The 24,066-nt window shown below is 41.8% G+C and overlaps 1 protein-coding gene across 1 annotated transcript in view; it reads left to right on the forward strand.

Moving 5' to 3' along the window:
* The first annotated feature begins 454 nt into the window (after positions 1–454).
* plcl1 (phospholipase C like 1) overlaps positions 455–24,066 on the forward strand; it is a 127,187-nt gene continuing 103,575 nt past the window's right edge. The window contains exon 1 of the mRNA XM_085383953.1: positions 455–1,708. Within this exon, the coding sequence (XP_085240079.1) occupies positions 1,520–1,708 (189 nt within the window). The 5' untranslated portion in view covers positions 455–1,519. The remainder of the gene's footprint in view (positions 1,709–24,066) is intronic.

Genomic DNA, 24,066 nt, shown 5'->3' on the forward strand with positions numbered 1-24,066 from the left:
TTGTTTTGATGGGAAATTCCCATTTCCCCGCATTCCTCTCAGTGGGTCAAAAATATGTTTTACACTAAAAAAAGAAGTTCAGATTCGATGTGAGAGGCTCAGTGGATTTTTTTTAGTTTCATTATCTGGTTTTCAGGCTATGTTCTACAATATTTGGGACTTATATGTGTAACCTGGGATGTCTAACAGCATTAGGTATAAAGGCTTTTTTCCCCGTCATATCAGACCTGAACCTAAATGTTACTTTTATTATTCATTGTTATTGTTTGGCCAGTTTATTTATGAATTCTTTGCCAATAAAACATCAGACTATAGTCAGAGTCAGCACATCACTTTTCTTTTGCTCTGCTTGCATCTAGTTTTGAGGTAAGCGAAGAAAAACACCAGAAACAACATTTTGATAAAAGCATTCATTTACACTGAAAACCTGCCTAAACTGAATGCGTAAAATCTGTTCCTCCTCTAATCCAGGAGCTGAGCTTAATTAGAATCAAATATATGATCCATTTCAGCACATCGGACATGATTTGCTAACTCTGTGCGGATAAAATGGTTTAAATTTAGGCTCAGCTGGGAAATACAACCAATACATTAGCCCACATAATGTCCTGTCAGCTCCTCCCCACGAAGTGTTAGGAGTCTCTCTCGGTCCCGTGAACTCGGTCGTCCACCTATCGGAGGCTCTGAGTGGCTCGGATCTCCCCAGCCGCCGCGCGCACTGGCTGCTCCGCGCGTCATTCGTGCTTTTTGGCCGGCGTGTGGGAGGAGCTGGGTGGAAGCGGTGAAGGGAGGGGTTCGCGGGCGAGAGGCGGCGCGACTGTCAGTTGTGTTCCGCGTCCTCGTCAAAAGTGGGCTCTTGTTGGTCTGAGTGCAGCCAGCACAGCCGGAGCGGCTGTTTCAGTGAGAGCGACGCGCTGCCAGGAGGCTTAGGTTTGCTCCTCTCCGCACTTTGACGTCCTCGCGCTGTGGGAAGAAGGCAGGGGAGCTGCGCAGCCACGCAGGCTCTACTCTGAAGTGTCCTCCAACATTTTCTCTTCAGCAGCAGAAAAAAAAGAAAGGAAGAAAGAAAAGGCGCTCCCCGAAGCTTTACGCGCGCTCCCATGTAGTCCCGCTGTTCGAGCAGCAGAGGAGGCGGACGGGAGACGGAGAGGACTTGTTGCGCGTCTCCGGGGGACGCATCAGTTCAGCTTTCATCCAAGTGTGTCTGCGCGCGCATGTGATGCTCTGATTGGAGCGGACATGGACTGTGGAGATCAGCTCCGACTAACAGCCTGAAGTCAGCGCGGATTTGTGCTCAGCGACTGAGAGAGTCTGCTCACAATCAAGGAAACCGGGGTGCTTAGTTTCCTCCAGGCGGACAGAGCTGCTGCTGCTGTCGGTGCTGAAGACAGGACTCGTTTCATCTTTAAATGGCATCCAGGCACAGCAGAGGCAAACTTTATTCGGGTCAGATCCGACGAGTTGATTAATTTTCCCTCTCAAATTACTTTTAAATTAACTCCTCCGTATCCTCGTCGACATGTCTGAGCGTGATGGATGTGGAGATGGGCTGTGCAGCGACGAAGCGCCCGACTATATTCCACAGAGAGCGCCCCGCGGTCGGCGCAGCGGTGTCATCCTCCCCGGCGGCGGCGGCGGCGGCCAGGACACTGATACCATCCTGCTGGAGTCGGTGAAGGCGGCACCTCGCCGGAGCAGCATCATTAAGGTAGTGTAACGCCAACCCAGCCTGCCACACTGTTTATTTATTCATTTATTACTTGTTGTTCTGGCTCAGTTTTCCCGTTAAGTCATGAGAACATGAGCCCGAACGCCAAACACTGGATCCGTTGGATCCACTTTGATTCATTCACGGTTGGGAAATGGCTCAACAAGTGACACGCCTCCTCAGGAGGAAGCCAGTGAAGCTGCAGGGACGAAAATTTTGGGAATAAAATGTCACAGCTTGCTTTTAAATGTTTTGACTTTCCAGTCCCTGTGACGCCAGGGTTCACGGACCACTGCACCTTCCCAGTGCCATCCAAGAATTTTCATGGCGCGGATGCATGCCAGCACCCACGCATGTCATAGCACACTTCCAGCTTATAATGCCTGTAGTGTATTTTATCTTTTAGGTAACATGTACATAAAAGATAAGTCCACAGTTTGTGTCTTTATCATTTGAACAAACAAATGAGCTGAGCAAAATGTGCACAGTTCTGAGCCAGCTGCAGGGAGAGGATCGTGCACAGCAAGGGTGAAAGAATGCGAGTTGTTTATGGATGAAATGCTCTGATAAGATCTTCTTCACTGTGCTTCCCTGCACTATGCGTACTTCCATCCTGGCTCACACTGTAAATAAATGTTACCTGGTTCACCCTCGTCTCTAAACTCAAACTCACCTCGGCTTACGCTGGAACGACCCCTCACCTGCTGGCCCCCTGACCTCTGACATGCTGCTCCAGCCTCACCTGTGCTCGGGTTGCAGGTCACTAAACTTTCACAAGGAGCTGAGTGAGGAGGATCGTGTTTGAGGGATGTCTAACATATCTGCTCAGCAGGATCCTCTCCACCTCGGCTCACATGTCACTTGACTTGTAGCAGCAGTGTATGTTAATAAAACTCCAGGTACCGAGCTACTTAAGTACAATTTTAACCCTCCTGTTGTCCTGGGGTCATTTTTTACCCCAGAGGACAAAAGGAGTGTGGCAATCAGGAGGACATTACAAAGTTTAAGCTTCTTCTCCTGCCTGTATGAAAAATTCACAATGCAAGAAATGAATAAATGAGATCAAACGTCACTAAAATTTCGTAGTTTGTGTATCACTGGTGTAGCCCACCTGGGTGGGCAGGTGACTCATATACTTTTAGGCTATTGCTGTTGTGAGGTCTGGGTTCAAATCTGCCTTGGGGTCATTTACCTCTGTCTGTTCCTGTCTTACTCTCCAGTGTTGTGTCTCAAGAAAGCCCCCCCCCCCCAAAATAAATCCTATAATTTCACTGTTTCTTGCAGCATGTGCTTGCAGCAGGTCAGTTACCCTTTTTCAGTGCTAGGGCTTCTCTAACTGTGGACTAAATGTGGAGATATATATGCACATTACATCGACGCCCCTAAATCAACATCTTTATGCGCGTCTCAGACAGTGTAATATATTAGTTATTATTAGTTTTTTCTGTAACTGTGAGTGCTTTCAGTTTGTGAAGACAAAATTTTGCTCCCAGTTTCTATATTGTGATGTTTGTGCTGTAGTCCTTCCTTCACATTAGAGGCAAACACTGAGGTTTATGACCTTCTGAGTCCGCTTCCCATCTGATGCTATCAGGTCATTCCTATATTTCATGTCAGCAGTCAAGTCACATGGGATGGTGACGTTTCTGGCCCTCATCAGGGGTGTACACAGGCAGAGAGAGTCAGCCCCATCTGGGTGACCCAGCTGAACACAGAGTCCTTTGACAGCTGCCGGCAGAGGAAGTAGATAAAAAGATGGACGGATGAGAAGCGTGATGTCGGTGACAGCCACTGTAATTAATGGAAATGTGTCAGGATGTCAATTACTGCTAACAATCAAAAACAAATTGGATTATGATCCACCGAAAACCCCAACTTTCCCTGATTCATAAAGTGACTGTGATGCACTGCTCATTGTTGACCTGTGTTTAGGAGGAAAAGACCTTTCACATCCTCTGATAATAAGAAAGTTTGTTAATATCAAAGCTATAGTCTTACCTTTTGGTGTAGTGAAACCATATAGAAATATGTGGCTATAACTATATGGACAATGACAGTTATTGTGAATTAATTGAATGTGGGGGTTGTTGTGTTACTTCTTAGGAAATCATCCCCACCAGCAACCAGATTCATTAAGAACTAAAGCGTCTTAAGAAATTTGAAATGACTGCTCTGATGTTTTTTAAGTTACAAGTTCGTCAAAGTTTAAAAGAAGATGAACAAAACAACCACAGAGACACTAAAGCTGACCTCAAAGCTCAAAACCACCACAGAGAGACTCAAACATACAAAGAGATGTAAAAACTGATAAAGTCTGATTTATGCATCATTTTCTAGTAGGATTGCACTTTTAATTTATAAATACAAAGCAGGAGTGACATAGTGTTCAAAGTGAAGGAGTCACACATTTTTCCTCCGTCTACACACACAAACTGGGATCTCTTGAGATGAAACCAACAGAGCTTTTTACTTGAAATATGTTACCCTTTACCTTCAGTGAAAGTGAAGTGAAAGGACGCGGCTGCTTCCTTCACATCTCACATTACTATGACAACAAATGCTCACGTGCCTGCAACACCCACACAAGTTACATGTCTGTGGGTACACACACCCCTGTTATTGCAGAACACCACATCAAAACACACACACACACACACACACACACACACACACACACACACACACACACACACACACACACACACACCTAAGTCACTCCTTGTCCAAACTTTTGCACTGATGCAGCAGTTGCACCTTTTAGCTTTTAGCTCAGGACCTTAAATGTAGCTAACAGCAGAGATCATTATATCATCGTATAAAGAGTGAGCAAAGGGGACGTTCATCTCAATCAAGTTAAACACATTAGGCTCAGGCTGTAATATCAATTTTCCCTAGCAAACCATCAGAAATTAGCTTACGACATTACTGTGTAACAGACCAGAAGGCAAAACATGCACTCTGTGGTAGACATGCCAGTCAGGCTGGGGAGTGGGGTGTAGGATTAGCAGTGAATGAAAACAAACACACGCAGACTCACACACACGCAGACACACAGGTTTTCAGGATCGAGCTCAGGGGAAGGCTTGGTTGGATGTCTCCCTGACAGGCCTGCGTGTTGGCTGACTGCTCACTGCTGGAGTGCTGAAGGACACCATCTCTCTCCATCTCTTTTGCTGTAGTGTTTTGAGCGTAGAGCCTTGATGCCTCACAAGTTGACTAAAATTAAAATTGCAGCAGCGTTTCCAGGAGCCATCGAGTTTCCTAAACATCACAGATGTTTAAGAAGTGAGACAGGAATTAATGCATTATCTAATTCTTTTTCACAAGCAACTTGATGGAGATATATTCATCTGGCTCTGTCTGAAACAAATAATGTAACCACTATGCTATTCGAGCTCTGGAGGCCAGGATTACTGCATTGGAGACTCGGCTTCGTACCCTTGAAGAACCTGTAGCTACCCAGGCCTCTGTAGCCGGTGCATCCAAAGGTAGCGTAGGCTCCGGAAGGACCCTGAGCAGCCGGGGAAACAGGATGGCTGGGTGATGGTGAGGAGGAAGCATAGTCTTAAACAGAAGCCCCAGGTACACCCCCAACCTGTTCATGTGTCTAACCGCTTTTCCCCACTCTGCGACACACCCGTCGGGAATCAAACTCTGGTAATTGGCGATTCTGTTCTGAGACATGCGAAGCTGGAGACTCCAGCAACCATAGTCAATTGTCTTCCAGGGGCCAGAGCAGGCGACACTGAGGGAAATTTAAAACTGCTGGCTAAGGGTAAACGTACATTCAGTAAAATTATAATTCACGTCGGCAGTAATGACACCCAGTTATGTCAATGTTTGTAAAGACCCTTTGGCTGGCTTTCTGATTTTCTACATCTGAAGATATTCATCAAGAAGTGTTTATCATAGATTCCGACCGTGTAAGTAATACTTTATACTTTGTGACAAATATTTGGGGAACATCATGAAATGTAACATCCCCAGTGAGTGTGCTGTCCTGTGGATGGCCTGAGTTCAGCCATGGTGAATTGACTGAGATGTGAAGTAGCCAACGTTGTTACTGGCCAGCATTGCAGGGATTAGACAGTCCTGCAGAGAGGAAAACTAACGTTTCTATCTGGCCCAAACTTGGATAAGAGAACACCCGGGATATTAGTTGAACCATATACAACAACAATTGCTACATAATAGCTGTCTGGAAAGGTCTGATGCTAAATGATTAGCAGTGAAACGAGCCTAAAATGGCTTGTGTCAGGTTAAAACGAGGGACTGTATAAAGCGTCAGTAGGATTCTTTTAAGCTGAATTATGCAAAGCTACTTGAGTAGCTGGAGTATCATAATAAAAACATAGAGCTGGAAATAATAATAGGTCTCCTTTTAAAAGCCTTTTAAAATCATAATGAGGTGAAAACAAAGGTTTAGAAGTGCACAGGAATGTGGCTCTCATCCATTATCCCAGTCTGCCTCTTGCCCTCCTGCAATCCGCTCTCCTTGTTCTGCATCTTAACCTTGCCAGTCCCGGCAACTTTCTTCCATTTGCCACCACTTTGATTTTTGTTGTTTTCCAAGGCATCATTGTTCTGACTTCACTCTAATTTTCGGCCACCCCCTGCTGTGCCGAGATGTGAACAATGATTTGCTTGCACTGTACTCCTGGAAACCCGTCAAGAGTAATAACAAAGCATCCCTTGTGGTTATGTGGATTTTGTGTGTGATCAGTTGCTAACCACTAAGGGCCCTCTGTCTTCCAGTATCATTCAGCCACTGGTGCCACATCTCTCCGAGTACAGACCTCATCACAGCTGCTGGTCAGGAGTTTGTGTGAGTGAGAGCGAAAGAGACAAAGCACATGTGGCTCTGTACACACACTTGTTATTGTTATCATTTCTCCACACTTGTGCGTCTTTTGGCCTTGGAGGGTTCAAAAATAGAGAGACGGCAAAAGTTATGTCTCTTCACCTCAGAGTATAACGTGAAATTTTGTAGTAATAAAAAAACAGCTAATACAGGAAGAATGTATTATGGTGCCTGCCTTTACAGCGCAGTGTTGTGTGAAAATAACAGATCCATTTCTATAATATTTAAAAAAAATCTGATCCATGTAATTGTAGGAAGTAGTAAAAAGCTGAATGCAAAGAGAATTAGCATAGGTACAAAAAGTAACTGTTAGAGCCTGACTGATTGATCAGTAGGCCAATACTATACATTTGCCGATATATTGGTATTTGAATGATCAATAGTGGTGGCTGTAGCTCAGGAGGCAGAGGAGGTCATCCACTCATCAAAAGGTTAATGGTTCAGTCTTTGGCTGCTCCAGTTTCCAGACAAGATACTAAAGCCCAAGTTGCTCTCCAATATGTTGATCAGGGTATGAATGCATGTGAAAGAAAGCTTGTATGTGCTTGTATAAATGGTTGAATTAGGCAAGTTCTATAACACACATTGAGTGCTCAAGTAGAGAAGAGAAGTACTATTAAGGAACTAGTCCATTTACCAATAAACGAAAATTAAAATGGTAAAGAAGAGATGGGAGAACGAGCAAGGGGAAGACATTCAAGGGTCCAAAGCCTGCATTAGCCTTATATGGCTACCTGCTCAACACAGCTGGGGTTTCACTTGATGCAAAAACAGTTAGAAAAGAGCTCGGGAGCCACCTGCAATAGCCAGAAGAAGAAGGCTAATTTAGTCTTATGAAGGTGTACCTATAAAAATGAACCATATAAGAGGGAACGGGATCTCAGAGAGTGTCGGGAAAAGGAAAGTGAGAGCACTTTGGTCTCAGCACATTATTGGAGAAAGCTATAAAGCACTCTCTGAAATCTATCTGAAAGCCCATCTATCTACTATGAGGCAAGAAATAGAGTATCTTCTGAACACAGTGAAACAAATAGATCAGGTAAAAGCTAGGTACCATAACATCACAACATCTGCTCATCTGCCTTCCTGATCTGATACACGTGGATACTTCACACATGAAAGGCAAATTTAATAGAGTTAACATTATTGGGAATGTCCACTTACTGTGTCAACTTTACCTCTGGACAGTTTCAGCGTTCTGGAAATCTATTCTCCAAACAGATGAGCCAACAGTGGAGCTGTTTTGTTACCACTAAAATAACCATATTTGGTGAAAAGGCAACACTGCATCCAACTAAAAGAAACTTTTTTCTAACACTAACATTATTGACCGATATTAACTATTAGAACATTGAGGACTTTGCATAATGAAAGGAACCAACGAATCAGGCTTATCGAGACATTCTTCAGTAGAATGTCATGTTGTTGGATATGGGTTTGAAGCCTGACTGAAAATGGGTCATTCATCAAGAAAATGGCCCAAAGCATTCCAGCAAAATAATCAAGGCGGAAAAAGACTAATTGACAGTCTGCATTAGCCATGTCAGAGTATGTGATCAGAAGGCTGTGGCAAGGAGCAGTGTGCAAAAACCCCTGAACCGGGGAAAAGACATGCTTTTCTTTTCTTTATATAGAAGTTCTTTGGTTGAATAATTGTTGGTAATGTGGATGCAAGAAGCTTTTGACAACTGTTAGTTTACATATATAATCTAAAGGCATCTCAATCAAATAAAATGTTACTAGTGTCACAGGTAATAGAGAATGCATTTAGCTATTTTGCTAAACTAGGCTAGTAGGCATTGAGCAGCACAAGGATTTTTTATTATTAAATGGAGCGCCTACATTGATTTCTGTCAATTGCAAACATGCATCAGAATGAGCTTTTTGTACAAGAAAGGAAAAAAGGTATTTTTGGCTATGCTATTGCGACGCTGCTTGTAACAATGTGGTGTGTAGTTCTCTTTGTATTTCACAAGGTTATACAAAGTAAAGGTCCCACGTGTGTCACGGTAAAGTATTAAGGTCACATGGCTTTGTAGGTTAGTGTATGTACATTTAATGGATCGTGTTTAACTTGAATAATCTGACTATAATCAGAAGTTTAACTTTTTAAAGGAAGCAATCACTTGACTGATACTTGAGGATGTATTTTATAAGGAGCTATAATCAAGTTTGTTGTAAGTACGGGAAATACAGCTCACAAGCGAGGAGTGCACATCACTGATGTGCACATGATGCACATCAGAAGGCTTCCAGGCCAATCTGAGGAAAGTAGAATTTTACAAAAGGTCTTAAAGAGACAGGAGCTAAAACATCAGAGAAAGAGGCGTAGAAGTGAGCAGCTGAATAAAGGGTCTGTATCAGTTAAAGGTAGTAAATGATGACCTTGGAAAAAAGACGCATTTGCTTAAAGCACGTGAGAGTGTGCTCGTATTTGTTGTCAGAGTTAATGCGACCAATATGGGATTTTAACGGTGAACTTCACTGCAAAGTCGACAAGGTCTTTGGTGCTGGAACTGCAGACGCTAGAGCGTGGAGAGGATTTTGGATTTGAATAAGTGAAAACACAGAGTAGTTTAAAGTTGAGTGGGTGCCATGCAGGGTGACTGTGGGCAAGGATAGAGGAGAGTTGTTTATATCTACAAATCACTTCCTGTTTAAAGCTCTCTGATGCATCCATCCGCATAAACACATGCACAGCTGTCTTTCTGTCACTGTCAGTCTTTGGGTTTTTCCCTGTGAAAAAGAGAGGGACAAAGAGGAAAAAGAAATGTCAGGAAGCAAAGAGAGCAGAGGGATGTTGAGATACACACACGGAAAACTGCTCAGTGTGTTTTGACGCGTTGTAGAAAGCGAAGCGCCAAGAAATAAATGTGAGGGAGGGTACTGAAAAAGGAGCGAAGGAAAATTAGTGTCATCCAGGCAGATGTAGTTTGCAGTGTGTGTGTGTTTGTCTGAGTGTCAGCGCAGTAGTGTGTGGCGTTAACCTCAGGGTGGATGTATCTGAAAACTCTAGAGACTGCATGTCAGCTTGTTTTGCTGTGTTGGGCTTCAGCCTGGAGAGCAGTGCACAGACACACCAACAGACATTCAGATCCTAAATGTTACAACAAAGGCCATTTTCTCACTGTGCTTGCTAGTTTGAATCCCTTGCTCAAAAACACTGCTTCTTTGGGATGACATGGAATTTGATCCCAATACCACTGAATTTCCACCACATTAATAATGCACTACAAACATACTGCACTAAAGCATATGCACATGGTATGACTCTATTTATATTTCGAGCTGCTGCTGTTAGCATTGGGAGATAACATACTAAATTAATCCAAAGCATAAAGTGTATGTAAGAGACAGGTGTAGGTTCCAGGTGAATGTGATGTTATGATGGCTATATCCATTAGAGCCTAAACAATTTATCAGCGAGCCAATATTAATGACCGGTTATTAGCTATTTGCTGATCTATCGGTACTGGCTGCATTTATCAGCCTATCAATGTTCCCTTTTTATATAAGACCTTAACAAGATGCACAAAAGATTTGCTTAAGGCCCACAAACACAAATTCCTCTTTTTATGTTGTAAAAATTAAAACTTTCCAAAACCTCAAAAATACTTTTATAAATTTCAAGTTTTGTCTGACCAATGCTCTGAAATTAAGCCAATGTACAGCCGATTACCAAACATAAAGACAGCAAATGTAGCTGTTGATTTCAGTTTCCTGTCATTATGCTAAGTTAAGCTTATCTTAATTGAGTTGCACAAACATCAAAGTTGTATAAGAAAATATTTATCATCTTTGTAGTGACACCAGGTACTGTCTATGAATCACAACCCAATCACAGTAGACTGAGAACGACGACGAATGTTTCTTTAATAATGTCAGAACAAGACAACGTAAAACATTTTTGTCTGTTGTTTTCTTTTTGCTGGCAGTGCAGGAATGTCGTTTGTGATGTTATCGTGATGCAGTCATGAACTTTATTTGTATGAACTGTGATTCCACTGACCTAGACCAGCTAATCGTCATGGACTTGGTTTGGGGGTAAAAATGTGCACATTTCAGTGTAACTGTCTCTGGATTGTAGCTCTGGTCTTTTGTCTGGCCTGTTGCTCTGTAGCATGTTTTCTGCAGCAGTGCTGCATCATTACAGTGTGTTCGGTCCAGCTGACATGTTGCTTGACAAAGACAGTGGGTGTGTCCTGACTTACCAGAAACTTGTATCTGGTCGTGTGTGTGTGTCATTTACAAATGTTTGTTGCTGTCTGAAGAATAAACAGCTGTCACGTGATTGTGAGCTTTTCTCTGTAAGCATGTATGAGTGAGTGTCTGTCAGTGAGTTTGTGTTTGCAGGACATGTTTCATTTTTTTCAGAGAGGAGGAATGTGCGCGGCTGCCAGGGTTGGCTTCTGTGACTTCACTTGGACTAGCACAGATCCCTGGCAGCACATACACCTGCTGCCATGGTAACCACATATGACAAACTCCCTCCACATTCTAACCTACCCCTTCCGCTCTCTGTGGTGTTGACCTGTAGTACTCAGTTTGTGGTTTCTGTTTACACAGGTTCATTGTGGGTTATCAATTAGTTTTTCTGACACAAGGCAAATCCCCATAAGCTAAATAATTGATTTTAAAGTGAAGATCTGGTTGAAGTGTTTGGGTTACTGTTCTCACTAGAGTCCTTTTAAAGGATGGAAACACAACTGTGCTGAAGAAATGTGTTGGCAGTCCTGTGTTGCTCATCGAGACCAAGCAGGTCTTAGAATGAACACGTTTCTTTGTCACTGCAGCACATCAAATCAAACAGTCTAGGAATGTTCTTGATAAGTCTACCCATGCCCAGTGCTGTGGTGGGTCCATTTGTAGATGTTAGATAGATCCTTTCCCATTTCCAGTCTTTATGTTAGGCTAACAAAAACATATTTGGTGCTTTTTTGCTGATGCTTGTAGATTAGCTTGGCATTACGACAGTAATCAGACAGCTAACTTTGCTGTTTTGCGATAAGCTCTGTGGTTGGCTGTAGATTAGCTTAGCATGACAAAAGAATCCCGAATAAACAGCTACCATTGCTGCTATATGACAAGCTGATCTGCTACTGCCTGTAACGTCATGTACATGCTAGTCTGTTAGCCCTGAAAATGTGTCATATTCTCTGCTGCTTATCTGGGTCCAGGTCACAGGGGCAGCAATCTAAGCAGACCTCCCTCTCGGTGGCCAATTCCTCCAGCTCATTTGGGGGAATACTGATGTGCTTCCTGCCAGCTGACAGATATAATCTCTCCAGCGTGTCCTGGGTCTGCTCTAGAAGAGCGGTCTCCAACCTTTTTTGCGCCACGGACCGGTTTATGCCCGACAATATTTTCACGGACCGGCCTTTAAGGTGTCGCGGATAAATACAACAAAATAAAACTAGTACCGGTACCGAAAAAAAGAAGATTTATTCATAACACACGTGAAAAGACCCGGGAAAACCGAGTTAACGATAAAAACAACAACAAAATAACGCTGAAAAACGATAAAAACCCTGAAAACCATACATTTCACACCTGAGCCTCAACTCTCGCGGCCCGGTACCAAACGACTCACGGACCGGTACCAGTCTGAGGCCCGGGGGTTGGGGCCGCTGCTCTAGAATATATGCCTGGAACATCTCACCTAGGAGGCGCCCATGTAAAGCTTTCCCGTAAAGCTAAAAATATTACATTTTAAGTACCTACAAATGTTTATGAACAAGAAATTCTTTCATGTAAAATATTTTAGTGCCTTGATTTGACTTTTGCTGCCAGAATCACATACATTTTGTCATGCAACAAACATCTATGTGCCTGCGCCTGTGCATCTGTGGAAATTTACATTACAACACACTAACTACACATGCACCTCCGGCAGTAGTGATATAATACCAATGAGTACTCGGCCATGGTGTCCCCAGCTGTCCATGTCCATGTCAGGACCAGAGTATAATCAAGGCAGAAGTCAGCAATCAAACTGAGGCAGGTTAATGTCATCGACTGTTTTAACTATTTTGTATTTAAACTGTCAAGTGGCAGCTATTATTCTCCTGTGTCAACCTCAAGTTTCTGAATCTTATGGTACCATGGTTATGTCCATTTGAAGAGTGTACTGCGAGTGTACTAAGATGGGTTTTCAAACATTGCTCCTGTGGAGTCCGAATGGCATGCTGCTTGATGTGGATGATGGTCAAATGCTTACTGGTTGATAAGTGAACTTGAAAAGGGAAGGAAGCTACAGCAGAGTTTACCTGCAGACTAGTTGAACCACATATTATTGATACTGTACCCATCTGACACAGACCCACAGACTGGTCTGCCAATGTGCCACCACCACTGAACCATAATTTCTCAATAACAGAGCACTGGTAGCATTTTGATAGTGGGAAACATACAATATATGGACAAAGTACTGGGCCACCTACAGGAGCAGCTGGGCCATGCCGTAAATCTCCCGGTGCACAGTGTTGGTGCTGATGTTAATCCCAAAAGAGGTTTTGAAGTCTGAGTGATTGAATCAGAAGAGCTTTGGCAACTTTTGTTCACTATGTGCCTCAGCACTTGGCAACCTCACTCTGTACACTCTGTAACTTTATGCATTCTGCCACTTTGTGGCTCAGTTACTTGCAGTTGGCTGTAGGATATTCAAGAGGGAAGAAAATACACAAATCTGCTTGTTGTAACAGCGCCATTCTGCTAAAATATGAAATTCAGTAAGCTCTTTAGAACAAACCATTCTTTCAGAAATGTTTGTCAAGGCAGGCTTGATGGCTAGGTGCTTTGTTTATATATATATATATATATATATATATATATATATATATATATATAATTTTTTTATTTTTTTTTGATGTATGTGTATGTTGTTAAGATTGGATTGAAAACACCTGAATTCAAAGATTAAGATGTCTATTAGTGATGGGATTTCTGGCTCTTTCGGCTCCGAACCGGCTCTTTAGGTTGTTTTGTTGCTTTAATTAATTTATTATTAACAACAATATAAAATTATGTACAAAAGGAATTACTAATGTAAAAAAAAGTGGTTTTATTTATATATGTTTATACAGAAATATATGCAGTGGCCCCTAGAGACAAAGCATGTACAAACTCCAAAACACATCTCTAGCGTTAACTGAACTTCCAAAACAGAGCTGCCTAGATCACTTAAATTACACGACTGAAAGCATATATGAGTGCTTGTGTATTTATACACAAGCACTCATATACAGGGTGGGCCATTTATATGGATACACCGTAATAAAATGGGAATGGTTGGTGATAAAGTCCTGTTTGTGGCACATTAGTATATGTGAGGGGGCAAACTGCTCAAGATGGGTGGTGACCATTTAGAAGTCGGTCATCTTGGATACAACTTTTGTTTTTTCAATAGGAAGAGGGCCATGTGACACAAACTTATAGATAATGTCACAAGAAAATCAATGGTGTGCTTAGTTTCAATGTAACTTTTAAAATTTTCTACTCTCATGTGAAATTCCAATTTTAAAGCTTGTCATGAATCGCTGTGTGGCAGGCAGGAATTGGACCCAAAATGCAGGCCCTTAGACACGAGGGATGAACTCAAAACCACAGCTTTGTTTGCTGGCATGGGAAAAATGAACATACAAAGCAAACTAAACTGGAAACAACTGAAACTCACAGGGAAACCACAGGGCAATCCGCACAGCATGACAGTACAACACAACAGAGAGCAAGGGCAAACACAGGGCTTATATACACAGGGGAGTAATCAGGGAATGGGAAACAGGAGGGAGGCACGGCTGGGAATAATTGGACATAACGAGACAAGGGGAGAGAAACTAGAAACACTGACGAGAGACACGGACCTACAAAATAAAACAGGAACTCACACATGCAAAGACACAGACTAAGAAATGCAGACTTGACACAGGAATACACAGGCAGAAAAGACTAAACACTGAACTGCGGAAGAACAGAACTAAAACCCAAAGAAATAGAAAAACAGAACCAAAATACATCACAATAATAGAAAACACAAAACGCTGGGTCAAAAGACCCAGGATCATGACAAAGCTGTTCTAGTGTTTTTCAACCTTTACTGATATTAGAATTTGTATTATTTTTGATTTTGTCTTCAAATTCTCACATTTGTCAAGGTTTCCTTCCTTCAGATGATTCTGTTGTTACACTGGTGCACTCTCTCCTGTATCAGCTTTATTCAGCCTTGGATAGCAACAGAGGAAAAATGGTAAACGACACAAAGGGTGGCAGCTTCACAGTGAGCCAGGCACAGGTACAGAAGGACAGTCAGGTGTTTTGAAGGCACAATTTGTTGGGACACGTCATATGGAGTTATTAAGCAGAAAAGGCTAGAGCAGAAGAAATAGATCCAAGGGTGGAACGTGCAGAAATGTGCAAACAAACAAACAAACAAGCAAACAGTGCAGGTGTTTGTCAGCCCGCAGCAATATATTGTCACAATATTGCTTCTGTCCCTCACAAAATAACATTCTGCTGCCTCTGTTAGGTTGTTTTTGCCCCAGACGGTAACATTTCATCTCTTCTCTTTTTCTCCAGGTGTTGATATTGCCTAAGGTTGATTGTCTTGTTGTTCTGTGTGCAGTTATACAAATTTTGCACTCTCAAGTACTCTCCTCACGTTTCAGTGGGTTTTATACTATTATGTTTTTGCTGCTGTGTAAATTATAATTACATTGGTGAAATTTACTGGATGTTCCTAGTGATCCACTTCCTGGTTGATGAGGGGAAGAATGTACTGATTGAATGGTAGGACTACGAAGGGCTGTTTAAAAAACCAACACCCCCCCCCCCCCCCCCCCCGTCCCTGTCCAAAACCCCCCCAAACAAAAAACCCCCAAAAACCCAGGAATCAGCACAATTTCATAGATAAGGTTGAATAATGTGTATTTAAGTAGTTTTTATTTTTACTTTGTAGGTTAGCATTAACCATTAACGTTTGCTACTAAATTAGCCAAAAATAGATATTGTTAGATTTTGCATTAGCTAGTAGAAGCTCGTAGGCTGGTTCACTCGGGAGTCCAGACTTCCGAGCAGTGGTGGTCCTAGCTTGTTTGGCGCCCTGGGCGAACACTCCCTCTGTAAACCCCCCCCCCCCCCCCCCCCCCCCCCCCACACACACACACACACACAAACAAAACATATTAAGGATTGTACATTAACATAAAGCTGTTGTACACACACACATATGAAGAGAGAGAGAGTATGCGTAGTATGCAAACGGCTACCAATGTCAGGCTGTGATGTCAGGCTGACCTGACATCACAGCTCAGGTCGGCTATATCAATGTGAAACAATTTGGAAAAATTGTGGAAGACGCTGGATTGATTTGTTCATTATTTGCATACTGGAATGATCTTTGAATGTTGGAAAGAAGAGTGTACCATTATACTGAAGTAAATACTGAATAACTGACAGATTTGTAACATTTCAATAACATACTGAATAGACTAGAATATATAAACCTACAGGTAACAACCAGTATTATATTAATCTTATGTATAGTCCTTAATCTTATTCATGACCATTATTGTAATGTTACATTACGACAGTTCAGCCTCATACAGAACTCAACAAGCAATGACTGAAGCACACACTTTATCTCTTTTCAACATTTGACATATAAACAGAACTCACATTGCTTATTGAACAAATAACAAAGGTCAGACGTTACAATTATTTTATTTTATTCTAGTCTCTCTCACAACTAACAACAGCCAGATGGTGTTCAGAATCGAGTTCAAAACACATAATTTGATGATTTCTGGAACTGACTTCACATCAGTCTTCTTCTTCTGAAAATGCTCTTGCCTTCCTTTCTGGATTAAATCAAAACAGGTTTTAATTCAAAATAAGATGTTAAATCAAAGATGAGTGAAAGATTCAGTTCAAAATAGATAAAGTTGAATAAAAGGATCCAGTTATGGAGGTTTAACTTTAATTTCAGCATGATGGATTTGCTCCAGAACATGAAACAGATATAACCTAAGTGAGTTATCGCTCCACTGACAGGCAAATGCCACCGAGGGTTTTGAAGGCAGTGTGCTGGGAGCAGGCTGTTCTAAGCGGGTATCAAAAATCCTGACTGCCCAGTTAGCGGATGGCTGGCGAGGGATACTGGCTGTCATACTAGAGGGAATGGACATCTCTGAAAATGTTGGCAAATAGGAAATAGCTTGATAAATCTAACACATATTTGAAAATTAGGCAATTCTCACCGAAAAACAAGTTTTATTGTGATAGCTGCAAATAAAATGTCTACAAAGCTGTAACATTTGTTGCAGGTTTATACAAGGTTTAAGTGGAAACTATATAATAAAAGACGTAAAGACATCTGAAGACTAAGGCTTCCTCATTTCACACTCACACATACATGTACAGTGACTTAGCTGCTGAGGTGACTGCTCTGTGTGCTGGCTGGTGGACAATCTCACATACGTGGAAAAACCAGGCACTCCTCTTTGTCTCTGGCACACTAACCTGAGTTTAAATGTAAGTCAGATCTCTCTGTTTCATAGACGCCATCCATGACTTGTAACCTTGAATGAGGTCATCTTTGGTTTGTTTCCTTGGCTACCAAAAGGAGAATAAAAACACTGACTTCCTGGACTCTTTGGCTCTTTTCTAATGCACACACCCATTTCTTTATGCCAACAGATTTTTGGAGGGTCTCAGCTGTGAATACATTCCTCTGAGATGAAACTGTAGGGTGGATCAGGCTCTTGTTTTCAGTGGAGCTTTAAGTCAGTGTGGAGAGAAAAAGAGAAATACCACAAAACATTTCCATGGCTTAGCTTAGCAATAACCAAGATGTTCATGAAAATGTGACCGTATTGTACACCAGGAGAATTCTGCTGGATTTCAGCCTGAAACCTATTGTGGCTCCAGTCGTTATGATCAGCTTGGATTCTCTCCCACTTGGGCCTTTGTCTTGTGACCTTTTGGAAATTGATCCGTTTGAATGATAGTGCAGCACATGACAGCTAGCATGAGACCGTGAAACAGCAAAGCTAATTTTGCAACTATATAAGAAAGCACGATTGCCATTACTGATGACAGTTGGCTCACCTTTAATTCAAAAGCAATGATGTAAGAATTTAGTAAAAGCCGGGTGATGCAGTACCACCCGAAAGGTTGGACACACCTCATCATTCCAGGATTGATCTCCACCTGGAGCGTTTTCTGAAATAACAACAAGTGATTTGGAGTTGATATACTAGTTGGCTGCTTTTCCATCACTATCATCCATCACATTACCTAACAGTCCTTAAAGATCCTAGAGGAGCATTTTGTCCCTTCATAAATAATGATGAAGATTTTAGCTCAGTGTGTCATGTGACTTTATAGTACCCATGTGGCTAAATGTTTCCTTGAACTCTTGAGAGCCAGTTAAAAACTGTTTAATGTTAAATATTTTCTTAAACAACTACAAACCCAATGACATGGTCCTGAGTCTTTAATGGACATCTCTGCTGTGGACTAATGATTCGTTCTTTTGGATTTAAGAAATATTGCTGTTCAGTCCTGTGAGTTTCGTTATGTATATTTCTAGCTCTTGGTTCTGTTGGATTGTGTTAGTACCCTTTTATGTCCAGTGTTCCTAGTCTTGCTTTTGTGTCTTGTCATCAGCATCTCCTGTGCTAGTGAGTCATGTCTCCATTATTGTTTACCTTTTAGTCTGTGTTGTATAAGCTGCTTCCTGTTTTATTTTGATAGTCTCTCATCTCTTTTGCATTATGTTGACTTTTCCTTCCCCTGTCCTGTTATGTCTAATTTGTTCCTGCTGTGTTCCCCAGCTGTCTGCACACCGTTAATCACCCTCCTGTGTATATCTTGTCTCAGACTCCCTTTGTCCCTTGGAGAGAATGTCTGCTCACAGTGCTGTGTGTCCCAGTCCTCATTTATTTCTACTTTAGGTTCAGTAAGTTTCTGTCTTCCTTTTACGTTTTGGTTCTTTGTGTTTTTGTACTCTGGACAGCCACCTCAGTAGACGGCACGTTTATGTTTCATCCCATCTGTCTGAGAGTCTGCTTTTGGGTTCTCGTCTGTTCTACACACCCAAATACAAAAATAAATATCCATAAACCCAAATTTTACTAACAAAAGAAGACAAAATATATAAAAGTTTTGGACCAGGAAAATTAACAGTTTTAAGAAAAGAAAGATCATTTTTAATTTGATGGCATCAACACCTCTCGAGAAAGTTGGGACAGGATAACAAAAGGCTGGAAAAGCAAATGGTACAAAACAGCTGGAGCAACAAAGTGGGTCAAAAATCAGTAACATACCTGGGTTTAAAAGGAGCATCTTAGAGACGCAGAGTTTGTCAGAAGTAAAGATGGGCAGAGGTTCCAGTCTGCAAAAAACAAACAAATTGTGGAACTGGTTTAAAATAATGCTCCTCAAAATATCATTAAAATATTCTGGGAATCTGGAAAAATGTCAGCGCCCATTGTACAAAGCCAAAATGAATATTGGATTTGCGTGAGCTTCTGGTCTCCAGGCATCACTACATTAAAAATGGGCATAATTCTGTCATTCAGATTCAATCAAAATTCAAATTCTTTTTGAAAAACCTGGACACCATGTCCTCCAGAGTAAATAAGGGAGGCACCATCCAGCTTGTTATCAGCACTCAGTTCTGAGGCCTGCAGCAACATATGCTGTCATCCAGGTTCTGTCTTTTTCAGGGACACCCATGCACATTTCAACAAGATAATGTTAAACTACATACGTTGCCTTTTAGAAAAGTATGGCGTTGTAGTAGAAGAGTCTGAACTGTCCTTTCTGTGCTCCAGACCTCTGATTTGACACATCATCAGTCAAAAAAATACACCAGAGAAGATGCCCGACCTCTATCAGACAAGAACCAGATAACATTCTTCTCCCAATTGCCCAACAACTGGTCTCAGTTCAGTTCCCAGATGTTTGCAAAGGAAGAGGGGAAGAAGAGGGCCCCATCCCAACGTTTTTGACATGTGTTACTCTAACGAAATGAAAAATGAGCCAATAATTTAAAAAAAAAATGGTACAGTTCCTTAGTTTTTATGTTCTATTATAAATAAAATATGGGTGCATGAGATTTGGAAGTCATTGGATTCTGCCTTCATTTATAAGTGTTTATTTATTATTTATTGAATTGATTTATTTGAGGGCAGCACGGTGGCATGGTGGTTAGCACTGTTGCCGCACAGCAAGACGGTTTTGAGTTCAATTCCACCATCAGGCCAGGTGTGGAGTTCGCATGTTCTCCCTGTCTTTGCGTGGGTTCCCTCGGTGTACTCCGGCTTCCTCCCAATTACAGTCTTTAGACTTTAATTGATTAATCCCATAGGTGTGAATGTGAGCACGAATGGTTGTCTGTCTCTATGTGTGTTAGCCCTGCGACAGACCGGCGACCTGTCCAGGGTGTACCCCGCCTCTCGTCCTATGACAGCTGGGATAGGCTCCTGCGACCCTGAAAAGGATAAGCAAATGGATGGATGAATATTTGAAATATTTATAGTAAATATTAAAGTCTCAGCTTTTTCAGAATTGGGTTTTTACTTGACTTAGAAAACTTTAGCAGCTGGGTGGCTGTTTCTTTTTACAGACTAAGTTTTATGCTTGGTATACATAAGTTAAAATTCCAGTTCCATTGTACTGCCCTCGAATGGGCATTTTAAAGCATTCCTGACACATTGCATTCACAGGACTGGGACAGACATAAGTTGAAAGGTGCACCGAGCATGCTGAAAGGACAGTAACGTTTCATTTTTAATGCCAAAGAAAGTGAAGAAGCGATGCATGTAGCAGGTAAAGGTCAAGTCTCCTTGAGCTACTCGGGAGGCAAACCTTGAATCTTCTCATCCATAGTTGGATGTGTTATCTATTGCACCACTATCCCTTTGTGGCCTGGCCTTTTGTAACTCCTTTGTTTCTGTAGCAGTTCTCCTTAACAGGTTTATTAACAAAACAAATGCCCTGTATGAGGGTCAAGCTCATGACCTTGCTCACGCTGCGTACCACACTAATGGAGCTCAGTAAGCTGTAAAAGCATGTACAATGGATTCTGTGGTGATTAACCATCTTTCACTAATCTCATGATTAGTCAACGTAGAAAAGTCAGCACCCCAATAATAAATACTCAATAAACTGGTGAGACAGTAGTGAGACATCAGCCACCAGACATTTTCCTGACACAAAACCTACATCTATTAGTTCATGTGTCCCTTTTCAGGTTCAAAATCACAACTGAATCAGATTTTTAAGATCTATCAGGATTGATTTATAAAAACATATCTTCAAAACTCACTTGTGAATGTGATGCTATGAGAGAGCGCATACTGGAAAATATACCTAACTTCAGTCCATGTAAAACGCAGCAGATCCTGGAACAAGTCATGCATCAGTAGTTAGGAACACTAACTGCAGCTGCTGTGACCCAGATTTGAACAGGTTTGCTGTAACCACAATGCAGAGTGGAGTCCTAACCACTATATGATCACAGCTACTCATTGACCTTGAAACCCTGCTGTTGTGATGGCATCTCAGCCCTGCTAATGCTGTGGCACATGAGCTCTGAATGTTAACATTAGTACTTTTTTCTATGCCCTGTTCACTACACTGCTAGCCCTCCACACTATGCCGTTACATTAAGGGGTTGTTTGACGCCTATGGTCCTTTAATTAGCAAAGAAGTATCGAGAACATAATCAAATTGCTTGTTGAGTTGTTCACATGTGTGCCTAATGAAGCAGATCCTAATCTGGCTGTGTCATATTATATTGTCCATAGAACATGGCATAAAACTGTCACATCACAATATCAGTGATGCACAGGAACATTTTTTTTGCAAAATATGCGAGAGAGCTGTTCTTGGTAAAGGTGGAAACAGAAAACTGGTTTTACCACTCGAGAAAAAAACACATTGTCAAGTACAACTAAGGCACATGAGGAGGAGATACAGAGGTACTCTGTGGTTAACCACCTTTCCATTACCTGACGTTACCTAGTCAACAGGGAAATGTCAGCATAGCCATTGTTGACCTTAAGACTCTGTTGTTGTAATGGCATCTCAGTTCTGCTGATGCTTTGGCATATGAGCCCTGAACACCATGCCTTTGAGTTTGAGTTTTTGCAACATTGCACAACAACAGATATGATTGTGTAATTGGCAAACAACTGTCGAGAGCATGTTGAGCTGTTCACGTTCTAAAGCAGGAGATTTTAATAAAAGAAGAAGCCTGAGGCTTGGTAGTAGACAGAGCTACAAATACAGATGCAGCGTTCACATGTTCACCACACCAGTGTTTGGCCTTTTGTCACATATGGTCACAGTGTCACTTAAATCCTCCTGAGTGGCACTAAGAAATAATGGCCAGAAAAGAGTTTTTGTAGAGTCGTCTGGTGCAACACATCTAAGGAAAGTTGGGACAGGACCATGTGTGGGAACTGTGGAGACCAGTTTCTGGACTTTGTGAGAAGAATGTTCTCATTCTTGACTTCCTGACTGACTTCTTTGTTGTATTTTTCACTTTCATGTTTTCAGTTGCTGAGAGGTCTGGAGCACAGGTAGACCAGTGTAGCTTCTACTACAGAGCCATGTTTTTGTAATAGCTCCTGTGCACAGTTTAGCATTGTCTTGCTGAAGTTTGGAAGGCCTTCCCTGAAGCATGACACCATATGTGCTCTAAATGTTGTATTACATTTCAGAATTGATGTTGCCTTTTCAGATATGGAACCTGCTGATTCCACCGATGCACCCCCCATACCATTGGAGATGCAGACTGAGTGCCGATAACAAGCAGGATGCGCCCTCTCCTCTTTAGTCAGGAGCATGTGGCGTTTTCTATTATTAATTTCAGATTTCAATTTGTCTGTTCACAGAACAGTTTCCACTTTGCCTCGGCCCGTTTTAAATGAGCTTTGGCCCAGAGAAGAGAAACAGCGTTTTTGCATCATGTTCACATATGGCTTCTTCTTTGCATGATGGAGCTTTAATCCCTATCTGTTGATGGCACAGTGAACTGTGTTCACAGAGTGATTTTCTGGAAGTGTTCCTTAACCCATACAATGGTTTACATGACAGAATCGTGGCCTTTTTGTAATGCAGTGCTGCCTGAGGGCTTGGAGATCGTGGTCATTCAATACTGATCTCTCGTTTTATACCCAATCACGTTACTGACCTGTTGCCAGTGAACCCAGTTAGCTGCAAAATGTTCCTCCAGCTGTTTCTTTTTAGCAACACTTGCTTTTCCTTTTGTCACCTTTTGTTGCCCCGTCTCAACTTTCTGGACAGTTGTTGCTTCCATCAAACTCAAAATGAGCTCATATTTTCATGAAATAGTGAAACCTATAAAGTAGAAATGATTCTAGTGAAGCAGTCTGCAGCGCTGTCATCCTGACAAACAACTTTAATAATTTTGGTTTGTTTACCACTTTTTTTGTTCTCTGCATAGTTTTATATGGTGTTTCATAGCTTTCATGTCTTCAGTCTAGTTGTGCAATAACAGTAAAGAAAAGCCTTTAATGAGCAGGTGTGCCTGATGTTTTGACTTGAAGTAATAAACTGCATTTGGATTTAGACTCCACTCATGCATCAGCATTCTCAAACTGATGATCCATAACTTAACTTCTAGACATGATTCTGTGATGTCTCTGATTTAGTTTTGACATTTGTGCAGATGCTGATCAGACCTCGTTAATGAGCATCCGTGAGAAGACGAGCTGGTGCACAGACAGCCAGACATAAACAGATTTTTGCAAAGCAGGCATTCCACTTGAGGACAGAAAGACATGTGGGACACTTATACTGCACACACATCTATGCTGCAAAGCCCAGTTTGGGCCTCTATTCACATTTAAACAGGGGCTAATTAAAATAATTACCGCTCTTGAAGCATGAAGAGATGTTCTCCCCAACACCGCCCCCCCCTGCAGTTTTTGTTGCTGCTGCAGGGATGGAGGCGTCATTAGGAGTCTATTCACTCCTGAAATAGTCTTCGCCTCACCGTACGAACATCCCTCATTTTTTGTCTTTCTCGTTCATCTGTCAGCGTTTTCTTTTCCTCTTATTAAGTCATAATTGCCAACATTAGCTTTGAGGGGATTTCTGTACGAGTTGTATTTTCAAGTTGCACTTTTTCTTCCCTGTCATTGTCAGTGAAGCAAGAAAACGTCATTCATTCAATAGTTGGTTATATACGTTCACTTCTCACATGTGGCAGGTCGAGCGATTTTTCTCATTTCCTGTCCAGCTGAGCTCATCCCAGGTAAAGTTTATCTGAATATCATTTGTGTTTTGAAGGAAGAAAGTACACTGAATTCACTAAATCCTTGCAGAGATGCATCAGTGTTCTTGCAAAGTTTGCGCAGTCACATTCAGTACCTCCCTCCAACGAAACACAACCAGTTCATCCTACTGGTTTGCTGACAAAACAATATTAGTTACTGGATGTAACTAATGTTTATTTAATAACGTTTAT

Source organism: Rhamphochromis longiceps, linkage group LG16 (assembly GCF_057381845.1).
Source record: "Rhamphochromis longiceps isolate RC_006_pf linkage group LG16, R_longiceps_female_GT1.1, whole genome shotgun sequence".
Taxonomy (NCBI): Eukaryota; Metazoa; Chordata; class Actinopteri; order Cichliformes; family Cichlidae; genus Rhamphochromis; species Rhamphochromis longiceps.